Source organism: Colossoma macropomum, unplaced genomic scaffold, assembly GCF_904425465.1.
Source record: "Colossoma macropomum unplaced genomic scaffold, Colossoma_macropomum, whole genome shotgun sequence".
Classification (NCBI taxonomy): Eukaryota; Metazoa; Chordata; class Actinopteri; order Characiformes; family Serrasalmidae; genus Colossoma; species Colossoma macropomum.
In genome coordinates this window covers 13,560,800-13,583,470 of record NW_023494789.1, presented here as the reverse complement: position 1 = coordinate 13,583,470, position 22,671 = coordinate 13,560,800, and the positions used below count along the sequence as shown (strand labels likewise).

Below are 22,671 nucleotides of genomic sequence, written 5' to 3'. Positions count from 1 at the left end.
TTACAGTCTGACAGTAATAACTGTGATTTTAATCCAGTATGAATCTGCAGTGTGTAGTTTATACAGTCTGACAGTAATAATTGTAGAGTGATTTTAATCCAGTATGAATCTGCAGTGTGTGTAGCTTTTACAGTCTGACAGTAATAACTGTGATTTTAATCCAGTATGAATCTGCAGTGTGTGGTTTATACAGTCTGACAGTAATAATTGTAGAGTGATTTTAATCCAGTATGAATCTGCAGTGTGTAGTTTATACAGTCTGACAGTAATAATTGTAGAGTGATTTTAATCCAGTATGAATCTGCAGTGTGTGTAGTATTTACAGTCTGATAGTCTGCTTATAGACACAGTCATGCAGAGTGTTGTTACTGTTATTGAATTGGTGCAACTCTGACATGACCCTTCAATCCAGGCTGTTCTGTGGGAACTTTGTCGCAACAAAAATTGCCAATCAAATCCCACAAATTAGATTACAGAGCATGACTTGTTAAAAATAACCCACCTCCAGTAGGGCTTAACAGCTTTTGTATGTTGTAATGGGATTGGACCCAATACCCAGGTGAGTGAGTGAATGAACAGAAGTTTAGTGCAAGTGACTGAATGACAAAATGAAAGAATGGATGCTCACAAGTTCTGAAAAGCTCATCCTCCTAAAACAAAGATGCTATACAGACTGCAGTCCTGCTTGTCTTTGTCCCTGGACTTGGTCGAAGCTCCACAGTGGCTCAAACTAATCCTGCGGAGTTTAGAACAAGTACAGGGTCTATGACACTACGACAATACAGCCTTTTTACTGAGATAAAGTGTTATTGCCAGTCATTCTGGGGTGTTGTTTTTCATTAGTGAGAGTAAACAATACGGCGTGTACTTTGTGTGTGCGACATGATAAACATTCAGCACATCAATCATGTCAGTAATTTGCTACTGGTCATATCAAAGAGAGAGTGTTAAAGAAGAACAAAGATTAAGCCTATTTCTAGACTGTATTACTCAGATTATGGTAATTCCCCACAGAAAACCCTGTCTGGGTCAGGACTCTCCCGAAAAATACAGCTAAAATCAATCATCACTCATTAGTATTCGGTCCACACCTACCCTGCATAAATGCGGTTTCAGTTTAAGGAAACTAGTGGAGGGAGAAGTTTGCCTGGGGCCATTTGAGTTGCTGTAACTTCATCTATTTATATAACTTTTGCAGCTCCTGTCTGGGAGGAGTCAGGCCTGCTTTGATCATTTGAGAAAATTCAACTGTGATATAATGTCAGTTAAATGGGTTATTTATATTAGCCAGGTTGTACAGAACATGAGAATGATTATAGAAATAAAATTTCAACTTTCTAAAGGCTGGGTTACCTATTGTTGTTATTGTTTCAGAAGAAGAAGAAGAAGCGGAATCTGGTCATATTTCAGAAAGAGAATTCTAAGAAAATTATTGGTCAGTTTTCTTGGTTTATTGGTCAAACATCTTTATACATGATGACAGACACAGAACAGAGGAGAATACTGCTGAGAGGCAGTGTATGGACACGTGGTCTCACTGCATGTGCGTGTAAATGTTAAGAGAACAGGAGGGACAATATTATCTCTGCGGGCTGCAGTTTCACAAAACCTGCAGGACCACAAAGACCACCTTAACAGTGGCAGAGTGACCTTCACTATCAGGGTAACAGTGGAAAAGTCGTTCAGAGTGGTTTGGGGTCAAATCCCCCGAACTGTTCACAGTGGTGGTGATAGGAACCAGACGTTTAAAGTCTCACGCAAGTTATCATATAAAACAAGTATGAACATGTTGCCTAAAGCTAGAGACACGAGTGCGTTTAATGCATTTACATAAAATTCAGCTGTTTTATTTGATTTTGGTTAGTACTTATTTGACTGCTATTTTTTATTATTACCATTATTCTTTTATTAATTTTATTATCATTATTATTTTATTTAATCTATTTTATTCAGTTATTTGATTTCAATAATTATTACTCAATATTATCTGTACATTCTGATTTGATAGTTATACTAGGTTATTTGCTTAAACTTTATTTTGTCTTTTTACTGATTTGATGTGTTCATATGTTTTATCTTTTTATTTTTATTTATGACTTTTTTCAATCCCATGTTCTTTGTTTTAACGCTCAGCTATACTGTAAATGAGGATCAGACTCAATGTCTTCCAACTTTAAATAAAGGATAAGTGATTGATTTGTTGATTGATTGGTTGATTGACTGGTTGATACAAGGTGTTGTGAGGCAAAACAGTACCCAAAAAACGTATTTTTTAACATTTATCACTATTTTACCATCATCAACATTACATATAAGACCAGAGTAGGTTCACTGGTGGTTTTGGATAGTAAATAAAATGTCTATATTTGTGTTGTAGTCATGGTGACTCCTGGTTCCTATCACTACCAGTGTAAAGAAAAGAGTCAGCAAGTTTCTCTACAATTAACCATTTCACATCAAACCACTCTGACTTTTTTGCATCTCAATGACTGAATTATACAGAAATTTTGAGAAACAGTGGATGTTCTTTAGAAGTTCCTTGACTGGCTGGATGCTTTAGTGTTAGGTGAGAGGGGCAGCATGTTAGACGCAGGTTGTAACTAAACTCTGCAGGAAAATGGAAGGAGGATCAGTGGGCGATGTGACAATACAATTTCATTATCACAATAAATTACTTCACAATAAGCTTTTCAGAGCATATCGCAGTACCTCCACTGACTCACTGCATGTTACATTAAGAAGAGTTTACAATGAAGCTTCCGAGTGGTCTTACTGTGCGAAGTTTCACCCTAGTGTCGCAAAATGATTGGCGTAAATCTCGACGACGCCACATCTTGGAACACATATTGGGCTTTTATTAAGCTTTTGTTCTTTGTTCAGTCTGAATTCGACACTTCTGAATGGTTTATTCACTGTGCATTAAGCTTTATTCATTATAACCTGTAAGGACTGCAGTCTGAAAATTACTAATAGTTGCATTATCAACTGTGATAATGTACAATAAACACGACAACCTTGTTATGCAAATTACTGAAAATGAATTAATCATAAATTAACATCTTATCAGTGTATGATTGGCATCATTTCCAATAGGTTCCAGATAGCATCAAGTCATTTGTGGAGTTTATTAGTTAAGAGCTAGTAAAAGTTAATAAGTCACTAATACTTCAAAATGTGTTCCATGTACAAAACTATCCAAATACAGTTTTAATAACTAAATTAGAGGCTAAAAAGCAATTTGCATTCTATATTCTAAAGTAAAAAAATATTATATTTTTTAATATTAATCAGATTTCTTTGCTTTTTGGTAGACATGCAAGCTAGGAAGTTCGTTTCAACCCATTTTAACAACCGAATGTAGATAAATAATGAGTGAATGTCATGCAGATTGACATACTTAAGAAGCTTCAGTGCTTTTAAGCCTCTAATTAGTGATGACAACTCCATTTTAAAACATGGGACAGATTTTTTAACATTATTAGTAACTTATGAAACTCTTTATTACGTGTAACCTAATAAACTCCAGACGTCACTTGACTCTGTCTTGCACCTGTTGGAAACGTTGCCAATCACACTAATATAATGTGAATTCAGGCTCATGACTGCTCAACAGTTCGCATAACAAGGTCTTAACAAAAAGTTAATTGTGCATTATTTCATGATTACGTAAGTTTTACATAACAGACCTCCTATTATGTACTAACGTTGTAATGCCTACATCTTTGAGCACGTGTCAGGCTCCAGTCCTCGCGGGCCAAAATACTGCAGACTTCAGCTCACTGCCTCATTAAACACACCTCATTCAGCTCATCTGCTAATTAGTAAGGCCTCATGCATTAGATGAGGTTAAAGGTTAATATCTGCAGTATTTTGGCCCAGAAGGTTCCCAAAGTACAGTGAATAAACCATTAAAAGTCTCTAACTGAACAAAAAACAAGACCTTAATAAACCTTAAGACAGACCTTCAAATAAAGTGATACTCCATCTCCCTCTCCTTCCATATCTCTGGCATGCTAAGACAGATATACTGATAATTACGCCTGTTCTCAGGAAGGTACTGCAAGCATGAGTTTCCTCATAAGGAAGGTTCTAATACTGTCATGCTTTTAATAAGATGGGTCCCGGTTCATAGGCTGGTCTGCAAGTACTGTCCCAAATTTAGTGTCCATCCTCCAAATCCCAGACCACCACAAGAAAAGACCCCAAACTGGTCCCAGATCAGCGTGAGGATTTCCTAAACCTTGCAGCTAGTCGTCCACAGTGACATTGCGGAAAAGGTAGGCCATGGACTCTCCGTTGTGGATGCGGCGGATTGCCTCGGCTAGAATCATACTGACGTCCACCGTCTTGATTTTAGGACACTGTAGCTTCTGGACCTCATGTGGGACGGTGTTGGTCACAACCACCTGAGGGACACAACCAAGACAATCATGAGAAAATGTGAGAAGAAGCTAACAGAAGTAGAATATACAGCTTACAATAAATTAAAAATAAGCAGTTAATATCGACCAGCAAAACTAACCCATTAACCCCTTAAAGTCAGTGATGGTGATAAAGCACATTGTTATTAAAATATTAAGTATTTCTCACTCATAAGCCAAAAATTTCTGCCAAAACTGCATGCTGTGTTCATTATTAGAACAGGTAATATTATACATGTCCAAGAACTTGTTTTGCAGATGTTCTAGTCCAGTGGTCAGCAACCCAAATGTTAAGAAGAGCTATTCTGTCCTTCTAACAAAAATCTAACCACAACATTTTATGTCCATTTTACCATCTTGGCTGTAAATATGTCTCAGTATGTGCTAATGTACTAATATAGGCTAACAAATATAAACGAAAAAGCAGCCTTTTTACCTTTTCAACCAAGTTTTAGCTCAGCTATAGCCGCTTTTCTCGCATCTCCAGCTGGAAACTTTTTCTCAAAAGTAGAACAGTTTCTTGTAAAATGTCTCTTAACGTTCGATTTTTTACGAGGCTGAAGTCAGCTTCTCATTCACTGGCTTCTTGTTCAAATTTTCCGTTCCACCTTAAATGATGCCTGAGCTGCCAGAATGTAACTGCTGCCCTATTTAAGGTGGAACAGAAAAATTTGAATGAGAAGCTGACTGAAGCTTCATGACTTTAGTATCTGACAGTTTCTTGTTGCAGATTAAACATATCTGCAAACCAGCTGGAGTGACTATAAATGCAAATAAGTCCAATCGTCTCCAAATTATCATTGTTTGTCTTAAATCTCTCTCTTTGCCTTTTCATTACTAGCTAGACGAGATGTCTGCGTTGCTATGGTGACCAGCAGTCTGCGCACCACCCTTCAGGGTTAAGGGGGGTGAATTAGCATTTCTACATTAACTCCAGCGTTTAAAACCAGTTATTTTTATAACTGTGTTAGAATGATCAGCAGAGCTTTATTTTACTGTAAAGGAGGAGTATTTTACTTTTACCTACAATTCTAATTCTGCTGTGGAGCCGCAACGGGACAGTAAAACAGCCGCATGAAAATCATGAACTTCTGTGGCCAATCCCAATTTCGTGCCAGCCAAATAGGTCAATGGACCAAACTGGCTGATTTTTATTAGATTTATTATTGCATAAAACATACAAGCACGTTTCGAGTACTTTCTATCAGCCAATCACAATCTGACTAGCATTCGCTCATTAATGGTCCACCCCTCCCTTCACCTCCTCCCCTCCTCACCGCTCACACAGCATAAAGGTTAAAGAAACACTGACACGGTCAGTAAGGAATGAAAGCTAGAGGGTTGTGGGTAGCACAACTCATTTGCATGATGCAAACAAGTACCTGCTAGAGCAACAACTTTTGAATAATGGCAACAACCCTAAACAACCCAGTAAAATTATTCTACAGTGGCTTTGAGAGTATCTAGCAATATGTGCAGTAGGTTTGCACTGCAGTGCAATATATTCTCATCCACAGCACCTCAAAACATAATAGATCTGTTGTGACTCTGGACTTTTTTTATCCAGCAAATGTATCACATTGTGCTGTTTCTAAGGTATTATATTTCCATGCTTTCTGTAAACAAACTGTTCCCCCATAACATGGTGCAGCATCCAGCCGTTAAAGGAAAATTATTTTTCCATTTATGCAAATTGCTGCACTGCAGTTGTACAAAGTATGGTTAAATGACTGTTACTGTAGCTCTCATGCAGGGTGTTGTGAGGCAAAATAGTCCTTTTTTTCCAGAATTAACACTCACCACCATTACTACTATTGCATAACATATAAACTCAGAAGACTCGTGTAGGTTCACTGGTGGTTTTGGATAGTAAATAAAATGGCAAAATTTGTTAGTGACCCCTGGTTCTTATCACCACCACTATAAAGAAATCTGGACCATTTCACACCAAACCACTCTGAATGATTGTTTAAATCTTAAAGACTGAAATATGCTGAAATTTTTAAAAATGGGTGGAATTGCCCTTTATTGTTGTGTTTCAAAGACATCCTAAACCTCTTACTGAATTACAGTGCAGTTTCTCACTGGACCTCTCTCTCTCTCTCTCTCTCTCTCTCTCTCTCTCTCTCTCTCTCTCTCTCTCTCTCTCTCACCTCATCTATGGCGGACTCCTCTATGAGACGAGGAGCGTCTGCAGACAGAAGCCCATGAGTGGCCATGATGTAGATTTTATATGCTCCTCTCTCCTTCAGGATCTCCGCCGCTGCTACGAAGTCTGCCACATCATCAATGATGTCATCCTAAATAAAAAATAAAGAAGAGAAAAAACACAAAAACAAATGTTTTCTGCAGGAATGTAAAAAAAACAGCCCCTGGCGCTCCAGTTAGGTCCGTAACTAAGTTGAAACATCTGATACAGTTCAGAATTTCAGTACTGAATAATACAGTCAGGCGGCTATGACTCAAAAAAGGGATCTTTCTGTTTTGTTTCTGCTCTGTTATCCCTCCTCCATGTGGAATTTTCTTTCATATTTGACTGTAATGCATTTTTTTTATTTTGTCTGTTATAGTTTTGTAAAGCGACTCTGAGTTCATGTATTATTATTATTATTATATAATAAAAAGTATTATTATTATTATTATTATTATTATTATTATTATCATATTACTAAAAAGACTGAGTGAGGGAAATAAGGAAGGGAAGACTTGCATGCGTGGGGAAAGCACTATCTAGTACTACACACTCCCTCTAGTGGTGAAACACTATAACTACACAAACACTAAAAAATATTCTAATAAAAATTACTGCAATATTCTGTGAAACATGCTTAAGCCATTAATGTCCATATCTGACACGCTGAGTTTCCATTGGTCCAGATGTTCTACAAGCCTGAGCACAAATCTGAAGAAAAACTTCATATCAATCAAATCTTATGGTTAAAAAGAAAGCTTTTATCACTGAATTTATTATATTAAATTTTGTATTTTGGTCTAGCAGGTGTAAGGTGTAACAATTACATGTGATCAAAAAAATACAAATAAATGACAGCATGTTCTTCAGGTTTATTCAGCTTCATTTACCAGCATTCAAAAGTTTCCGATCAATGATTTCAATAATATTAAACAAATCTGGTTGTAGATAAACAAATAAAATGATTCTAATATGTTCGTTCTTAGGTTTCAACTCATAGGTAGAACACTGGGAAGCTTTAAATAACATGTTAAATAATAATAATAATAATAATAATAATAATAATAATAATAATGCATCTTTATTTCTATATAACTTTTTTATTTTAGTCACAAACTGTATTATAATCAATTTTCTTGTTCAAAGAATACTTGAAATATTGAATAAATCATCTACAGTGCCATTTGGTGATTATTTTAAAATATTTGAATTCACACTGTCTAAGCTATTACTGCTTATAAAACAACATTACTAATAAGGCAAATGATACCAAACTTTTATCTGCTGGTGTAACTGTACAAAATCAGCAATCAGAACAAATTCTGTGTTTTTTGTCTACATTATATTAAATTTAGCTGTTGAACATAAAAGAGTTCAAATAAACCATAAATATTAAATCTTTCTAATAATGATCGACTAATTAGTCTATTTCTCTTCTGTTCAAACCAAGTGAACTTCACTTACGATAATGATGGCGATTCTGCCCCCGACATCTCCGACTACTGTGATGGGCGGTTTCTCTTTGGCCATCATCACTGTTCAGGAAACAGGAGTGAATATTATATTTCATATTTCAGTGGCAGATAAGAGGTTAAAAAGCCTTGATCGTAAAGTTCAGTCACACACACTCAGTACTGCTCAACTCCTTACAGTTTTAAAGAAAATTTAAGGCTACGTTCACATTAACAGGACGTGTGGCACAGATCCGAGTTTTTGCCCTAATGTGACTCAGATCTGATTTTTGAGCTCTGTGGACACGCAAATCTGATCTGTTCAAATCTGACCTGAGCCACTTTCATATGTGGTCCTAGATCGGATACGTATCAGATTTGTGGCCAGGCGACCTTAATGTGAAAGTTCAGTTTGGAATTCACGTTTTTTTTTTCCACTGCGTGTGCGCCATCATTCAGCGTTACCATGGCAGCAGCGCTGAACAGACGTTAAAGCCTGTAAACGGTGGAAAAGCAACACATCTCACCTTTTTGCCTTCGTCTCGCTCTAATAATGAACAGCTGAGAGCTGATCAGAGTTAACTACCTTAGCAGCAAAGACTCGTACCACTCGTTAGTTTGTTTGCTGATGATGAACATGATGCACGTGATTCATTCATGTGACGTTACTGAGTAGGATGTGCTCATGCGGGTCATGTCAGGACGCCCGTTCGTTCACATTAATGACAGATTTGACAGAGATTTAAATCACTTACCTAAACAATTGTGAACCGTCAAGTCAGAGAGATCGGATTTGAGCAATGAGGCTTGTAATGTGAACGTAGCCTAATGTTTCAAAGAGTGAAATTCCACAATACGGTGTTTATAATGACCCTCCGAGCCAATGTTCACTACCATTTGACCTGTGTACACCAGGGCTGCACCATATGCTACCATGACCTTACACAATATTTGCAATACTGATACTGAACAAGGCGGCGATACTCTAATCAATCTCAGTGCTTTTTACTGTGTGCTGTGAGCATCCCGGTAAGTCATAGCTCCAGATGAGTTTTGTTTTTAAGGTGAATTGAAGGGGAATTCCGCCAACTTTTCAAAATTCCTGCATAATTCAGCCATTAAAAGGTAAATCAGAGCTGTTCACAGTGGTGGTGATAGGAACCAGGGGCTAGATTCATAAAAGTGTCTTAAGAAAGAAAATCTTCTTAAATGTGTTTTTCTTAACTTCATTCTTAAGAAATTAATATATATATATATATATATATATATATATATATATATATATATATATATATATATATATATATATATATATATGTAATTTCTCAAGAATAATTTTAAGAACAAGTAGTATCCTTGAAAACATTATGTTCTTATCAAACATACTGCATCTGTTCTCCTGCCCCTCCTCATGTCTCACTTACAGCCAGGACCCAACAATTTTCATATTTTTTAAGGAGGATTTTTCCCTGTTGGCTGTTTCTTCCACCATCACCTTTAGTTCTTGTTTGCTAATTTTTTTTTAAACACTTGGTTTGATGTTTTTCCTCCATTTTGCTCCTCTGAGTGCGTTAAACTAAATAATGGAAATACCAGTTAATACAAATTCAAAATGTATTTTGTGTTGTCTATGGTAAACTGTAAAATGCAATGTGGGCTACATAAGAAAACTATCTTAAAATCTTAAGAAAATAATTAAGATTGTCTTAAAAGAGTCTTTGAGAACTTGTTGTTTCGAGAACTGCACTTAAGAACATTCTCACGAACATCTTCGTGTTTGTCTTAAGAACTTTTGCAAGTGAAGAAAGTTTTGTGAATCCGGCCCCAAACGTCTAAAGATCTTAATGCCTCTAAAATCTCTCCGAAGATTCTTATATGCCAGAGAGAGTGTTTTATGATTGATTTGTGATAAAATAATTGGCCTAAAACATTTTTTACATTGTTTAAATCCATGTAACAGTCTCTAATAGTATGATAGTAAATGGCTGTATTCAGAGTGGTTCCCATCACCACCACTGTAAAGAAATCTGAGCCTGTAAGTTCCTCTACGATTAGCCATTTCACATCAAACCACTCTGAATGACTCATCTCAAAGATTGAATTATGCAATTTAAAAAAAAATAGTAATACAGATAGTACATAATCTATAAAAAGTCAAATTATCGGCTGACCAATGCATTCAATATACTGCAAGGCCTATCGCATTTGAAATATGCAGCAATACAATTACAATACTAGTATTTTGTCCATATTGTGCAGCCCTGCTGGACACTGTGCGGACTGATGTTCTACCATCCAATAGGCAGAGTACTGGTGGATTACAGTTGCAGTAAAGAGGTGAGCGAATGAGTGCATGACTGTGGGCTGCAGTTAATACATCAATCACCCCAAATAACATGAGAAGAAACCTAATCAAGCCATGCCAAAGAAAGATATACAACAAAAAGATCAACATCTGCATGCTTTCGAATTCAAGTCCTGGGTTAGGATCAGCAATCAATCGTGTCAGAATGTTAACTAAGGCCCCGTCCACAAGTATCTGGACATTTTTGAAAACATAAAGCATACAAAGTATCTTCCCTCCCCTTCCCAACCACACAAAACAATGCATTGTGGGTAGGCAAAATGCCTGCCTGATGAGGACTTTGTGGACATTTCAGAGACGGTGGCGTAACTGTGGCCATGTAAACAGATAAACGGCTGCAGACGATAAATCTGGTTGCAGATAAATGTTTGATATGATTCTAATATGTTCATTCTGTGCAACCTCTTAGGTTTCAAATAATTAGCAGAACACTAGGAAGCTTTAAAGGTGCCTTTTGGTGATTATTTTGAAATTTCTGAATTCACACTGTCAAAGCTAGTACTGCTGGTAAAACAACATTATTAATAAGACAAATGATACCAAACTTTTGTCTGTGAGTATAACTGTACAAAATCACAATCAGAAAAAAATCTGTGGCTTTTTTACGTGGTTATAATAAATTTGGTTGTTGAACACAAAAGTGTTAAAATAAACCAATGAAATATCCATTTAAACAGCACCACAGCAGGAAGCGGTGGATTGTTCCACTTTTTAAGCTTTTATTTTCTAACAGACCTTTGAATCTGTGTGAGATGACGAATTATTGACGACTGCTGGTCTTCATGAAACTGAACAAGCCCACTGTTTGCAACACGTCGCCGTCTCTTTTGTTAAAAAAATCCCAGCTTCAGCTTTATGCTCTACACCGATCAGGCATAACATTATGACCACCTCCTTGTTTCTATGCTCATTGTCCATTTTATCAGCTCCACTTACTATATAGGTGCACTTTGTAGTTCTACAATTACAGACTGTAGTCCATCTGTTTCTCTGCATACTTTGTTAGCCCCCTTTTACTCTGTTCTTCAGTGGTCAGGACCCCATGGACCCTCACAGAGCAGGTACTATTTGGGTGGTGGATCATTCTCAGCACTGTAGTAACATTGATGTGGTGGTGGTGTGTTAGTGTGTGTTGCGCTGGTCTGAGTGGATCAGACACAGCTGATGGACGTATAATTTGCCCAATTCTTAAGGTGTGTGACATGAAATTTTACGAGATATTATTACCCCCCTTTTAAAATACAAAAGACTATGATACACGTGGACGAGGCCTCGGTCAACCAAACGTTTAAACAAAGAAAAATCATACAACAAAAGTGAGTACAACAGCTTGCATGTATGACTCATTTCAGGAAGAGCAACACAGCTGGTCTAGGATCAGTCCTTCATTCCGTCATTTGTATAACTGAACAGTGGGAAGCTGATACCAGTACTGGACACATACAGGCCACTTTTAGAAAACACCAAATCAAAGAAGCTGCACACACGATGATTTCATAAAATCATGCTTGAAAACTGCAAAACCACAGCCTGAACTTATGATTAGGAAAGTTCATCATATCACTACAGCACCATTATTTTCCCATTAACAAAGAGGGCTATTAGAAAACAGCCGCAGGAGTTCAGCAGCAGGAAAATGCAGAAGCACAGGATGCGCAGCTTTGTGTTGTGTCTCTCTGCAGCTGTGCTCCAAAACAGCCTTGCAATATTAAACACTCTGCATTTGTAATATCTGTTTATAGAAATAAGGCTTTCATTCTCACACACTGTAAAAAATATGAGGGATAAACATCTAATAACATCCAGTTTCATATGAGGGGTTTCTAAAATAGGCGTATACTCCACTCGGCCCACCTGATTACACTAACGAGCTCCTCTGATGAGGAAACTAATTAGAGAAGGCTAGTGCCAACAAGCAATGGAAGCTTATGTACACTGATTAGCATTATGCAAATTACACCTACCTAGCTGTTGAAGCTGCACTACATAAGTTTTGAGGATCTGGAGACCTTTCTGCTGAAAATGTTCATCCACTCGGGGGAACGGGTCCGACGCACAACCCACGTTACAAAATGTTCTTCCACGCGTTGTGTGCAATTATACATTTCCACCAGAGAGGGCTCCAAATCCCCACAACCTACACAGTGTAGCTTTAAGTAATCTCTAAAAGACTTGCTTATGTGATTTCTGATCAGGGTTAGATAGTAACGGAACACGACACGGCATTACATAATCAGGATACCAAAAAAGTAACTGTAATCCATTAAAAATTACAGTGATAAGATTACAAGTACATTATAAAAGCAGAGTGATTACCCGCAGGATTATATACAAACTCACACTTGTTGTCTTTCATCAAAATTTGTCGTTTTAATGATAAATATGTCGCATGAGTGTGCAGATTTGAAGCGTTTTTAATTTAAAACCTTAACCAGACAGGTTTGAACGAACAGTCTGAAACGTGAAAAGAGAGCGAATTAAGTCTCATGAGCAGTACAGTTAGTTTAGTTTTCACTTGTATGATGTCACTTGCAAGACACTCCCTCTTAATGCCTATTTTAATGCCTATTTAAACTATTTAAGTAGGATTTCTGTGGACTGAAACTGCTTAGAACTGATTACGGAGTGTCTAAAAATTATGATCATCAAAGTCTGAACTTGACACACCAACATGAACCCTTATGAGCCAATACGGCCTTTAAGCCGATGGAACACAAAGGATGGGCAGTTAGAGCTTTAAGAATGACCTCTATTCATGATTACTTTTGATAAGGGTTGATCTTTTGACTTTGGCATGAAAATCAAAAGATATTTAATAAACAAGTTAAATAAGGAAAAGTCTCATTTGTATATAATCGAATGTACTGGATGTACAATGTACTTCAGTCTATAAGCTTTTAGTGCAGAGTTCCAATTTATTTTCACCCTTTAAAATCACACATTTTTTCCTGGGGAGCAAAACTCGACTTCTGACCTTGAACTCAAGCAAATTGTACGGTTATACTAATTAAATATTTGTTAGTCTTGTTGGAATTATTTTACTTGTGTCTTAATTTAATTAATCAGCCGTAAAAGAAAAAGACAAGTAATCCAAAAGTAATGGAAAGTAATCAGATTATATTACTTTAATATATTAATCCTCTGGATTAGGTTACAATTACATTTTTAACAGGTAATCAGTACCTGGTAAGTACCTGGTATCAGGTAATCTGTAACAGAATGCATTTTTCAAGTAACCCCCGAACCCTGTTTCTGATACTGTATAACGAACTGTTATCTATCAACATGGACTAAAGTACATCACATAGTAGCAGCCATCTTGCAGCCTGAATTTTGTCTGTAGTGTCCCTTTAAACAATAGTATGTTATCTGAATTTCAGAAATCACAAAAACTCCTACACTGTTAGAAATAAAGGTTCTGTGCAGGTACATTTTTCAATCATCAAGGTACAAAACAACGTAAATGTTGCCTCAAAGGTGGTTTAGCTCCAATTGTGCACCTTAAATAAGTTTTCCCAGGTGAAAAGTACGTATTTGTGCCTTTTCATAACCTAACGTTTTAAAACAGAACAGGAAAATAAAAAGCCTGGAGACGAGACGGGGTGTGTGGAGTGAATACAGCTTAAAAAATATAATTTCAATGGATTATGGTACAATTACGTGCCCTTACTTGAAGGTACCATCCCAGTGACAAGAGGGGTACCGCCCCAGTGACAGTTTACTACCTTTATTTCTGAGAGTGTAGAGTGGTCTAAGTCTATTGTAAGTCTTGTTAAGTCTATACATTTCTACATTTGGGGTAGAATATGCGGGAGAAAATTTGCGCAAACTTGATTTTTCCCTGGACTATTCCTTTAAGTGTCTCTTGAATGTCAAACAGGCTTAGATTTCCCTGTCAGGCTCCAATCACTTCCTAAAAAGGTCTTCTAAAGGCCACTGCATCCCGACAGGCTCTAACGTCTCTGGCCAGTCTCCAGTCAGCCAATTCACTCAAGCCTTTGATGCGAGGAGACAAAGGCCTCCTTACAAACCCCGACGGGCCGAGCAGAACGGGATCTAGAATGTGTGTCTGAATCACACCTTTACTGCAGATCAAAAGTTTGGGGACACTTGGCCTTCTTTCGAATCCCTCATTTGAGATTTGCTGTTGCTTTTTTTTAATTATGCGAGAAAATACCTGCTAAAGTTTGTTTAGGGCTAAACCTTTAGGAACACTCAGCGTCATGTTTATAAAAGGGTCTTGCTTGGTATGAACTGGTATGAACTATTGTTAAAATAGTGGCCCAAAGTTGATTTAAATACCGAATCTGACATCACAAGAGAAGAAAATGTGTGGTCTTTTTCATTATGTCCATGTTAGCACTGTCACTAAACAGGGCTCCAGACTGTGACTGAAGTTTTGTAATTATTAATTTGTGAGATTGTTGTAAGCTTAATTTAAGATTATTTAACTTATTTCCAAACATTTTTTACTTGTTTTAGGTGATTTTATTGAGTAAATTTATCTCACTATATTGGCAGATAGTTTTGCTTGTTTTAAGAAATATACTTGAAACTAGCGTAATTATTTGCCAATACAGTTAGATCATTTTACTTGATAAAATTACTTAAAACAGGTAAAAAATTTTTGGAAATAAGCTAGATAATCTTAGAATAAGTGCATAACCATCTCCAAATATGAAATATCAGATAGATCGACTAGAATCAAGATCATTTCACTTGACAAGATATTGCCATGTATTATTTTTCTGTATTTATTACTTGTTTGTCTTTATGTATTTTAGCGTTTTTCATCTTAAAATGTAACCGATAGGCTATAGTGTCACAGTGTTTTTTTACATCTTTACTTGCCAAGTGGGCAGTTCTTATCACGCTAAGCGGTGAAACACCCCAGACTCTCAGCCGACAGCCTGAAGTCTGCCTTACGAGACGTGGCATCACAAATCAGTGCACAAATCAGAGTGAAAGCAGCTGAGAGAGAGAAAGCCCAGCAGAGAGAGCACAGCACAGGTCAGTACACATGCAGGCCACTGCAGAGCATTCGAAGACAGCCGACAAAAAAGACAGCACAGAGGAGGTGGAAATGGCTGCCGTACTTGGAAGCTCGATGCCGGGAAATGGAGCTTGGTGTCTCCCTGTATCGCCAACAAACAAAGGACTGGTTAAAAAGCACATTAAAACAGCAGATTCAGTCAGCCAGTGCACCACTCTCTGAACGAAGAGACTAGAAAGGAAGCTCTAAACGTCAAAAACTGATCTATCCATGCTCCGCACAATTATTTCATAGCCACCCTTGCAGGCTTAGACAAGCTTTACAAAAACTCCAGTTCAAAGTAAAGAACACACAACTATAGCACAAACATACATTTAGAGTGTGTACTACTGCAAAAAATAACAAAACTCCTCATTTGGAATGTTATAAGATCATCATCTTGTTTTTATACATTTATTATATGTTTATTTTATCTAGAGAATTTTTCTTATTCGATTGGCAAATCTTTATTTATATAAAGCTTGAAACTAGCAAATTGCTGCTGTAACCCCATATTTCCATTTTTGCTGTTTTTTACGTTTTTGGATATAATTTGAAAATGTTTGTTGTCCTTTACATTATGTGTAAATTTTAAGATGATTGGACAAAAAGAAACGACCCAAAACTACTTGGAAAAAAGTCTGGGTCCACTGACTTACATTAAAAGCAAAGTATGTTTTTTCCTTCTCCTGCAAAAGTTCTTGTTTTGGAGATACAAGGTTTTGCTCCAACAGCAGCGATATGTATCTGCTAATACAATAAGATACTCTCAGTATAGAAAATAGCCAAAAACAAGTAAAAAACTGAACTAAAAAAAAGTGCAATAATATTATAATATTCTTTATAATAGAGTATGAGAAATTTTAGTCATACACACTTAAAAAGATGGTTCTTCAAGGGTTCTTTAGTAAAGAAAATAGTTTTAAATAGAACCACGAATAATAAAAGAACCATTTGCATGGTGAAAGCGTTCTTCAGATTGATGGAAAATGTGCTGTAGATGGTTCTACATAGAACTATGTTGAAAAGGGTTCTATATGGCACCAAAAAGGATTCTACTATTGTTACAAGCTTGACATTATGACAGTAGCAGAGCCCTTTTTGGTTGCTACATAGGAGCCTTTTCAAAAAGGTTCTACAGGAACTCTTTCACGATGCAAAGAGCACTTTAATCATGCAAATGGTTCTTTGAGTGTTCATGGTTCTTTATAGAACCATTTTCTCTACTAAAGACCCCTGAAGAACCAACATTTTTAAGTGTATCAACTAGATTTTTAGATGATTTCACTTGCCAAACATATGTTTTTGTAGTGTAAAATACAAGTTTAAGTACATTAAAATTCTGACAATTTTGTAGGCCTGTCAAATTTTGATATGATGTGTTGGGAATAGTTTTTCGCTGTTTAATTGAGTTGGCATTAGCATTGAGGCAAATTCTATGTTGTAGTCATTTCCAATCTGCCCCATTTTCAGTTTAAAATGCAAACAAAGCAACAAGCATCTATATAATCTGAAATTAATCATTTTCAGGTCTTAACAAATACTTGAGTTATAGCTTCTCATTAGGTTGAGCAGGATTTTGCCAGCATTTTATAAAGCCTGTCCAAGCTAGCAAAAGCTGTAATGTAAGGACGGGTTTGTGGTCAGAGCCTGAATAGATCAAGTGCATATCATTTGCAGAAGGTTTGAGAGCTTCTAGTAAGTCTGTTTGCGGTGCACAGGACACATCAACACAGCAGGACACTCAAATGGCTTCAGCAGCAAGGGTTAACTAGCGCTGCAAAGAGCTCTCGTTCTTTTGGGGTTTGGCTTTAAGTTTAAATGGACAGTAAAGTTAAAGGGACTAGCAGTGAATAAACAGTCTCCATTAGGCTCATAATAACTCAGCAAGTGCAGAGGAATAATCAGCTTACTACAGTACAAAACCCCGTGGCATTAGGGATAGATTTATCCTTCACTGCTTCACTCAGACCTTCAGAAGCACAATGAATGTACAAAGCAGACAGTGTTATAAACATACGTCCATTAGGCCAATGAAATTAAACAGAGGTTGAACCTGAAACATCACACTGGATTTGCTTTAATCTTACTGTCGTTTAATGGCCTGCTGGGAACCAGATCACAGGCTGCAATCATCTCCACCTGGCCTTCGACAGAATACGTCACCCAGACTACCATGCTAACGTGGCTAAAATGAATAATCTCTACAGGCAGTCAGTTAACATGTGAAAGAGATCATAATAAAAGGTGATGCTTGATACTTATATCGGGCTAAATCCATGTACAACTATTTTATTCAAAATTATTTTATTTTTGGGCAATTTATTTAAAGCAATGGTTTGGGGAAATAATCAAATGTACACAATTTTCCACTTACTCCAGATGTAGTAACACTACAAGGTTAACATTGCTAACAAACACTATGAGTCAACAGTCACCCAAATCCTGTCTGTAAATACATCCCCAAAACGTCTCTCAACCCACATGCAGCTCTTCACTGAGGTCGTGCAGACTGTCAGTGTGGTTTAGGACTGGGTTTCTCAACCTTCGACCACTAGTGGGCCACGAAGCTCCCTGTAGTGGGCCATGAAGCACCCTGTAGTGGTCCGCGGGCCTGAACTCTAGGAAGGCAGTAATTCAGAATGGGCCGGTAACGTCACTTTAACAGCAAAAACACATAATTGGGAAAGGATTAACTTAATAATTAGGAATTGAAAAAGTAACTTTTTTCAAATTATAACCAAAAACATTGCATGTCATCAGTTTGAGAAACGCAGCCGTGGGCGCGCGATACAGACCGTCAGTGAGCCAGAGATGGAGACGTTTCTCAGGGCACTTTCGCATCCACGTTGTTTGGTTTGACATATTGAGCATACTTCACTGTGTAGCTGGACGCTGAGGGCAGCCAGTGCAGACAACAGGTGTTGTGCCGGATTTCAAAGTTGACCAACGTTTCGGAGATTTGGGTGACTATTGTCTTCTACTGTTTGTTAGTAATGTTAGCCTCGGAGCTCCAGTTTAAAACAAAAGAAGCAAAATATGGACACCGAACATGTCTTGGCTGATCAACTACATATAGGGTAAATGGACCATTGTGTAAATCTGATTTTTCCTTCTTCCTTAAATGTGGTCCATCCTGTGTGAGAACCTATTTACAGCGCTCATCCAGGAGGCTACACCACCGGCAGCAGTTCAGTGATTCTACACAGTTCAGCAGTTTTCAGCAGTGGGCTGTTTGTGTGTCTTACAGGGCAGCTCAAGGCCAGGGGGTCCGCAGGAGGGTCTGAACGCGGGAGGAGAATGACGGCCGTCGGCCATGTCTGACTCAGCACACTGTGCCTCACCGTGCATCACAGCCAAACCCAACCTCAACCTCTCAGCATATGACTGAGCCCTGAGAGAGAGAGAGAGAGAGAGAGGGAGAGAGAGAGAGAGAGAGAGAGAGCACAGAGAGAAAGAGAGGGAGAGAGAGAGAACACAGAGAGAGAGAGAGAGAGAGAGAGAGAGAGAGAGAGAGAGGAAGAGAGAGAGCACAGAGAGAGAGAGAGAGGGAGAGAGAGAGAACAGAGAGAGAGAGAGAGTACACAGAGAGAGAGAACACAGAGAGTGAGAATACAGAGAGAGAGAGAGAGAACATACAGGTAAAAAAAAGAAAGAGTGAGACAAAGAGAACGAGAGAGAAAGAGAAAGAGGGAAGAGAGAAAAAAGAAAGAATAAGAAAGAGAAAGATAGGTGAATGCATACATATATATAAAATGACTTTTAAGCTAAAAAAGTACTAAAACAAAAGAACATCAATTATAAGTTTCTAATTAAACATCATCCTCAGCTGAATTACACAACACCACACGAGAGTAAAGGTATTCATCAACTGTGCAACACCAAACACTTGCCAACCTTTGGTTTACCTCTTTGCAGCCGAGGGGGATTTTGCAACTATAATAGCGTTTCTGTAGTCTGGGATCTGTGGAGGAAACAAGAGTTTCTTAGAACAGCACAATCCCTAAAAACATTCATCTGGAGCTTTCCTACAGCCTCTCAGGCGTTTTCTGAGTAAATGATCTTGTGGCGGCTGGACTGAGGTGCGCACAAACGCAATCATAAATCCAATAATCTGCCTTTACGCCTCGGGGCTGAAAGAGGACTGAAGGATAAATGTTACCCAAATGTGTATACCATGAAACTTTTTGTCACTTTTATTGAAACATTCACCATTTTCTGAAATAAGAGAGTTTGATAAAGTACAAAAAACATTGTTAAAAATTGTCAAAACATACTGTTCACTCTCTAGTCCACAAAGACACTAAGCTGCTAAACAGCCTGGTTTTGTGATGTCATATATATCTATATATATATACACACACACACACACACACACACACACACACACACATATATATATATATATATATATATATATATATATATATATATATATATATATATACCCCAATATATATACACATATCTGTCTATTCAGCCTATAGTAGTTTAGCCCCGCCCCCTCATGTTGTTATAAAGTTATAAGGAGTGTAAGTCTGGACTGCCTTTTGAATGAGCCCAAAAAAACGGTTTAATTCTAAAAGAGAGGCTGAAATACCTCCCTATGTGGAAAAGCTGGAAATTTTCATGTAAGAATGGGTACAAAATCACACACAAATATCTAAATGTAGGCCGCAGGGAGAAACTAAAAAACATGGAAAATGTGCCAGCAGTGCCCACTGTTAACTGGACAAAATCATTTATTATGAGCAATTTTAGCAGATTTACAGAATAACCCTCTTTAACTCCGGTGGGAAACGGCCAGTAGCCACGTTTACATGTAGCCTAATAAATAGCTCAATTGGAACAGAATACATCCATGTATACACCTCAGTCGGAATAAACTAGTCCGATTGAGGCCATTTGGAATACAATTTCTATCCGATTGAATGAAGTGGGTAATCCTGTAAATAATCTGTTAAATAGAAGAATAAAAGCCATGTAAACACCTGTATCTGATTACATTTCCAATCAGAAAGTTTAAGTATGTTCTGGGCATGTGCGTCGCATCATAGCAAAAGTTTATAACATTCAGCATCGCGGGAGCAGAAACTGGTCTGCAGAGGAAACAAAGTTTATGCTCTGATCTTTAAAAGACAACAGTGGGACGGGCGTCCAGCTTATGTGTCTCAGAACATGATGTCTTCCTCTCGCCCTTCTTTAATAAGTACATGTGAAGTATGCTTTCCTGAGTCTGACATCATTTTAAAGTGATCACAAGCACTGCTCACTGCTGCTTGACTCACTCTGACTGGACTCGCGTGATGCTGGTTGTCATGGTAACGTTTACACTAAGTGGTACTTCACACGTGCGTAATTTTGGATCAGATTAATTGCAGTCTGCATGTAAATGGAGATTTTGCATCAGATTGTTGAGTAGAGTGAACATATAAACACCTCAGTCTTAATCTATAATCGGAATGTGTTCAATCCGATTAGCGAAAATCTTTGCCTGTAAACACAGCCAGTGTTTGTGTAACAGTGCTCTACCTCCTCCTGTATGTACTGCAGCAGAAAGGGTGAAGCTCGCAGATTGTCCACGGGGAAGCTGAAGAAGCCCTGGATCTCTTTCTGATGCAGATCCATAGTGATAATGTGGGTCAGGCCTAAAAGGGGAAGACAGAAACAAACGGGGGTCACAAACTTGCTGTAAAAATGTACTGATCACTGTTAACGGGAGATTTCACCAGTTTTTTCACATGTTCTACATAAACCAATGTTTGGAAACAAAGATGTAAACAAAGTAATTCAGAGTGGTTTAATGCAAAATGTTTCATTGTAGAGAAACTTACAGAGTTCCACAGGGTTGGTGGTAGGAACCAGATGTCTGTGTGTGTGCTGGGGACATATCAACCCTGGTTCCACTACCATTGTAAAGAAATCTGGGTTCTCTTTAATAAACAATTTCGCATCAAACCACTCTGAGTGACCATGTTTACGTCTCAAATACTGAATTATGCAGAAATTTTGAAAGATTGCTGGAATACCGCTTTAATTACACTTATGAAACGACAGAACATCGTAAAGATGTTTATTCATGAGACATTTTGTGAGGTTCTGAGAGACAGGACTGTTGATCTGACTGCAGGACCACTGAGTGTGTCTTTTTTGGCCTTGCAGTGCTCCAGCTGCTAACAGGTTATATGTTTTATAGGTTAACACGTCAATAGGTTTTGGCAGTCTCCATGTACGTTACACCTGGTTCAGGGCTCCAAATGTGTACTGCTTGCGGATTTATTACAAATTTCAATCATAACCCTAAAGGCTTATATTTACATTCCAATAAAATCCTAAAACGTTTTGCATACGCTACAGTTAAATGGCTAACATGCTCAGGCTAATATCTGCTGCAGCTTCTCCCCTGCTGAGAAAGGACAAACCTAACGGTTTGCTTTCTAATTGGATTCAGCTCAATGTTTTCAAATAGCAACCACTAGTTTTCTGTAGAACACCTTCAGATCCCATTAAGAGACCAACACATGTATTTAGAATCAGGTATTAGTCACCTGTTAAGCCATTAGGATCCTTTACGTTGTGAAACCAACCCAACAGGAACACTTAACAGGTTTTTTCAGCAGGGTCCTTAATTTGCCAGAGCTTTTCAGCAGGGGACGTACAGCCAATGTGTCAGAAAGAACAGTTGGACTGTGTGTGTGTGTGTGTGTGTGTGTGTGTGTGCGTCCACACTCCATACGGACGTTAGCATGCTAAATATGATTATGCATTTCCTACCAGCTTTAGCCAGCATGGAGGCCAGCAGCTTGCAGACAATGGAGCCCCTTTTCCTCATCTTGCACTGTTTGCTGTAGGGAAAGTACGGAATGACCCCAATGATGTTCTTAGCGCAGGACGTCTTTAGCGCGTACGCCATCACCAGCAGCTCCATTATCGCTGTGTTTACGTCTCTGGGAGGAGAAAGATCAGGAAATGGAATATGTTAGACAAGGAATATCCAACACCTTCAACATTTAATCATAATAAATGAGTAATAATACAAGTAACGATATGTTTTAGCCGATACCGAAGCAATTTTTGTGTTTACACAGAAAAAACAGCCACATGGTTTAGATACAATATGCCAGTCTGCTAATTAATACTACAGTAAAATTATTATATTTTAATATGAGCATTGACTGATATGTTTCCTGTATGTTTTTTTTTAAATGACC

The 22,671-nt window shown here is 37.8% G+C and overlaps 1 protein-coding gene across 3 annotated transcripts in view; it reads right to left on the bottom strand.

Annotated features, from left to right (window-relative positions):
* Window positions 1–1,429: 1,429 nt before the first annotated feature.
* The window catches only part of LOC118807950 (phosphoribosyl pyrophosphate synthase-associated protein 1-like), a 42,606-nt gene continuing 21,364 nt past the window's right edge, over window positions 1,430–22,671 (bottom strand). For 2 of the 3 annotated variants that reach the window (XM_036570157.1, XM_036570159.1), the window contains 8 exons: window positions 22,235–22,407; window positions 20,993–21,108; window positions 19,369–19,424; window positions 18,709–18,854; window positions 15,525–15,563; window positions 8,077–8,147; window positions 6,575–6,721; window positions 1,430–4,406 (listed from right to left, as the gene is read on the bottom strand). In XM_036570157.1, the coding sequence (XP_036426050.1) occupies window positions 4,248–4,406; window positions 6,575–6,721; window positions 8,077–8,147; window positions 15,525–15,563; window positions 18,709–18,854; window positions 19,369–19,424; window positions 20,993–21,108; window positions 22,235–22,407 (907 nt within the window). In that variant the 3' untranslated portion in view covers window positions 1,430–4,247. The remainder of the gene's footprint in view (window positions 4,407–6,574; window positions 6,722–8,076; window positions 8,148–15,524; window positions 15,564–18,708; window positions 18,855–19,368; window positions 19,425–20,992; window positions 21,109–22,234; window positions 22,408–22,671) is intronic. The other variant, XM_036570158.1, reaches the window with a different exon arrangement.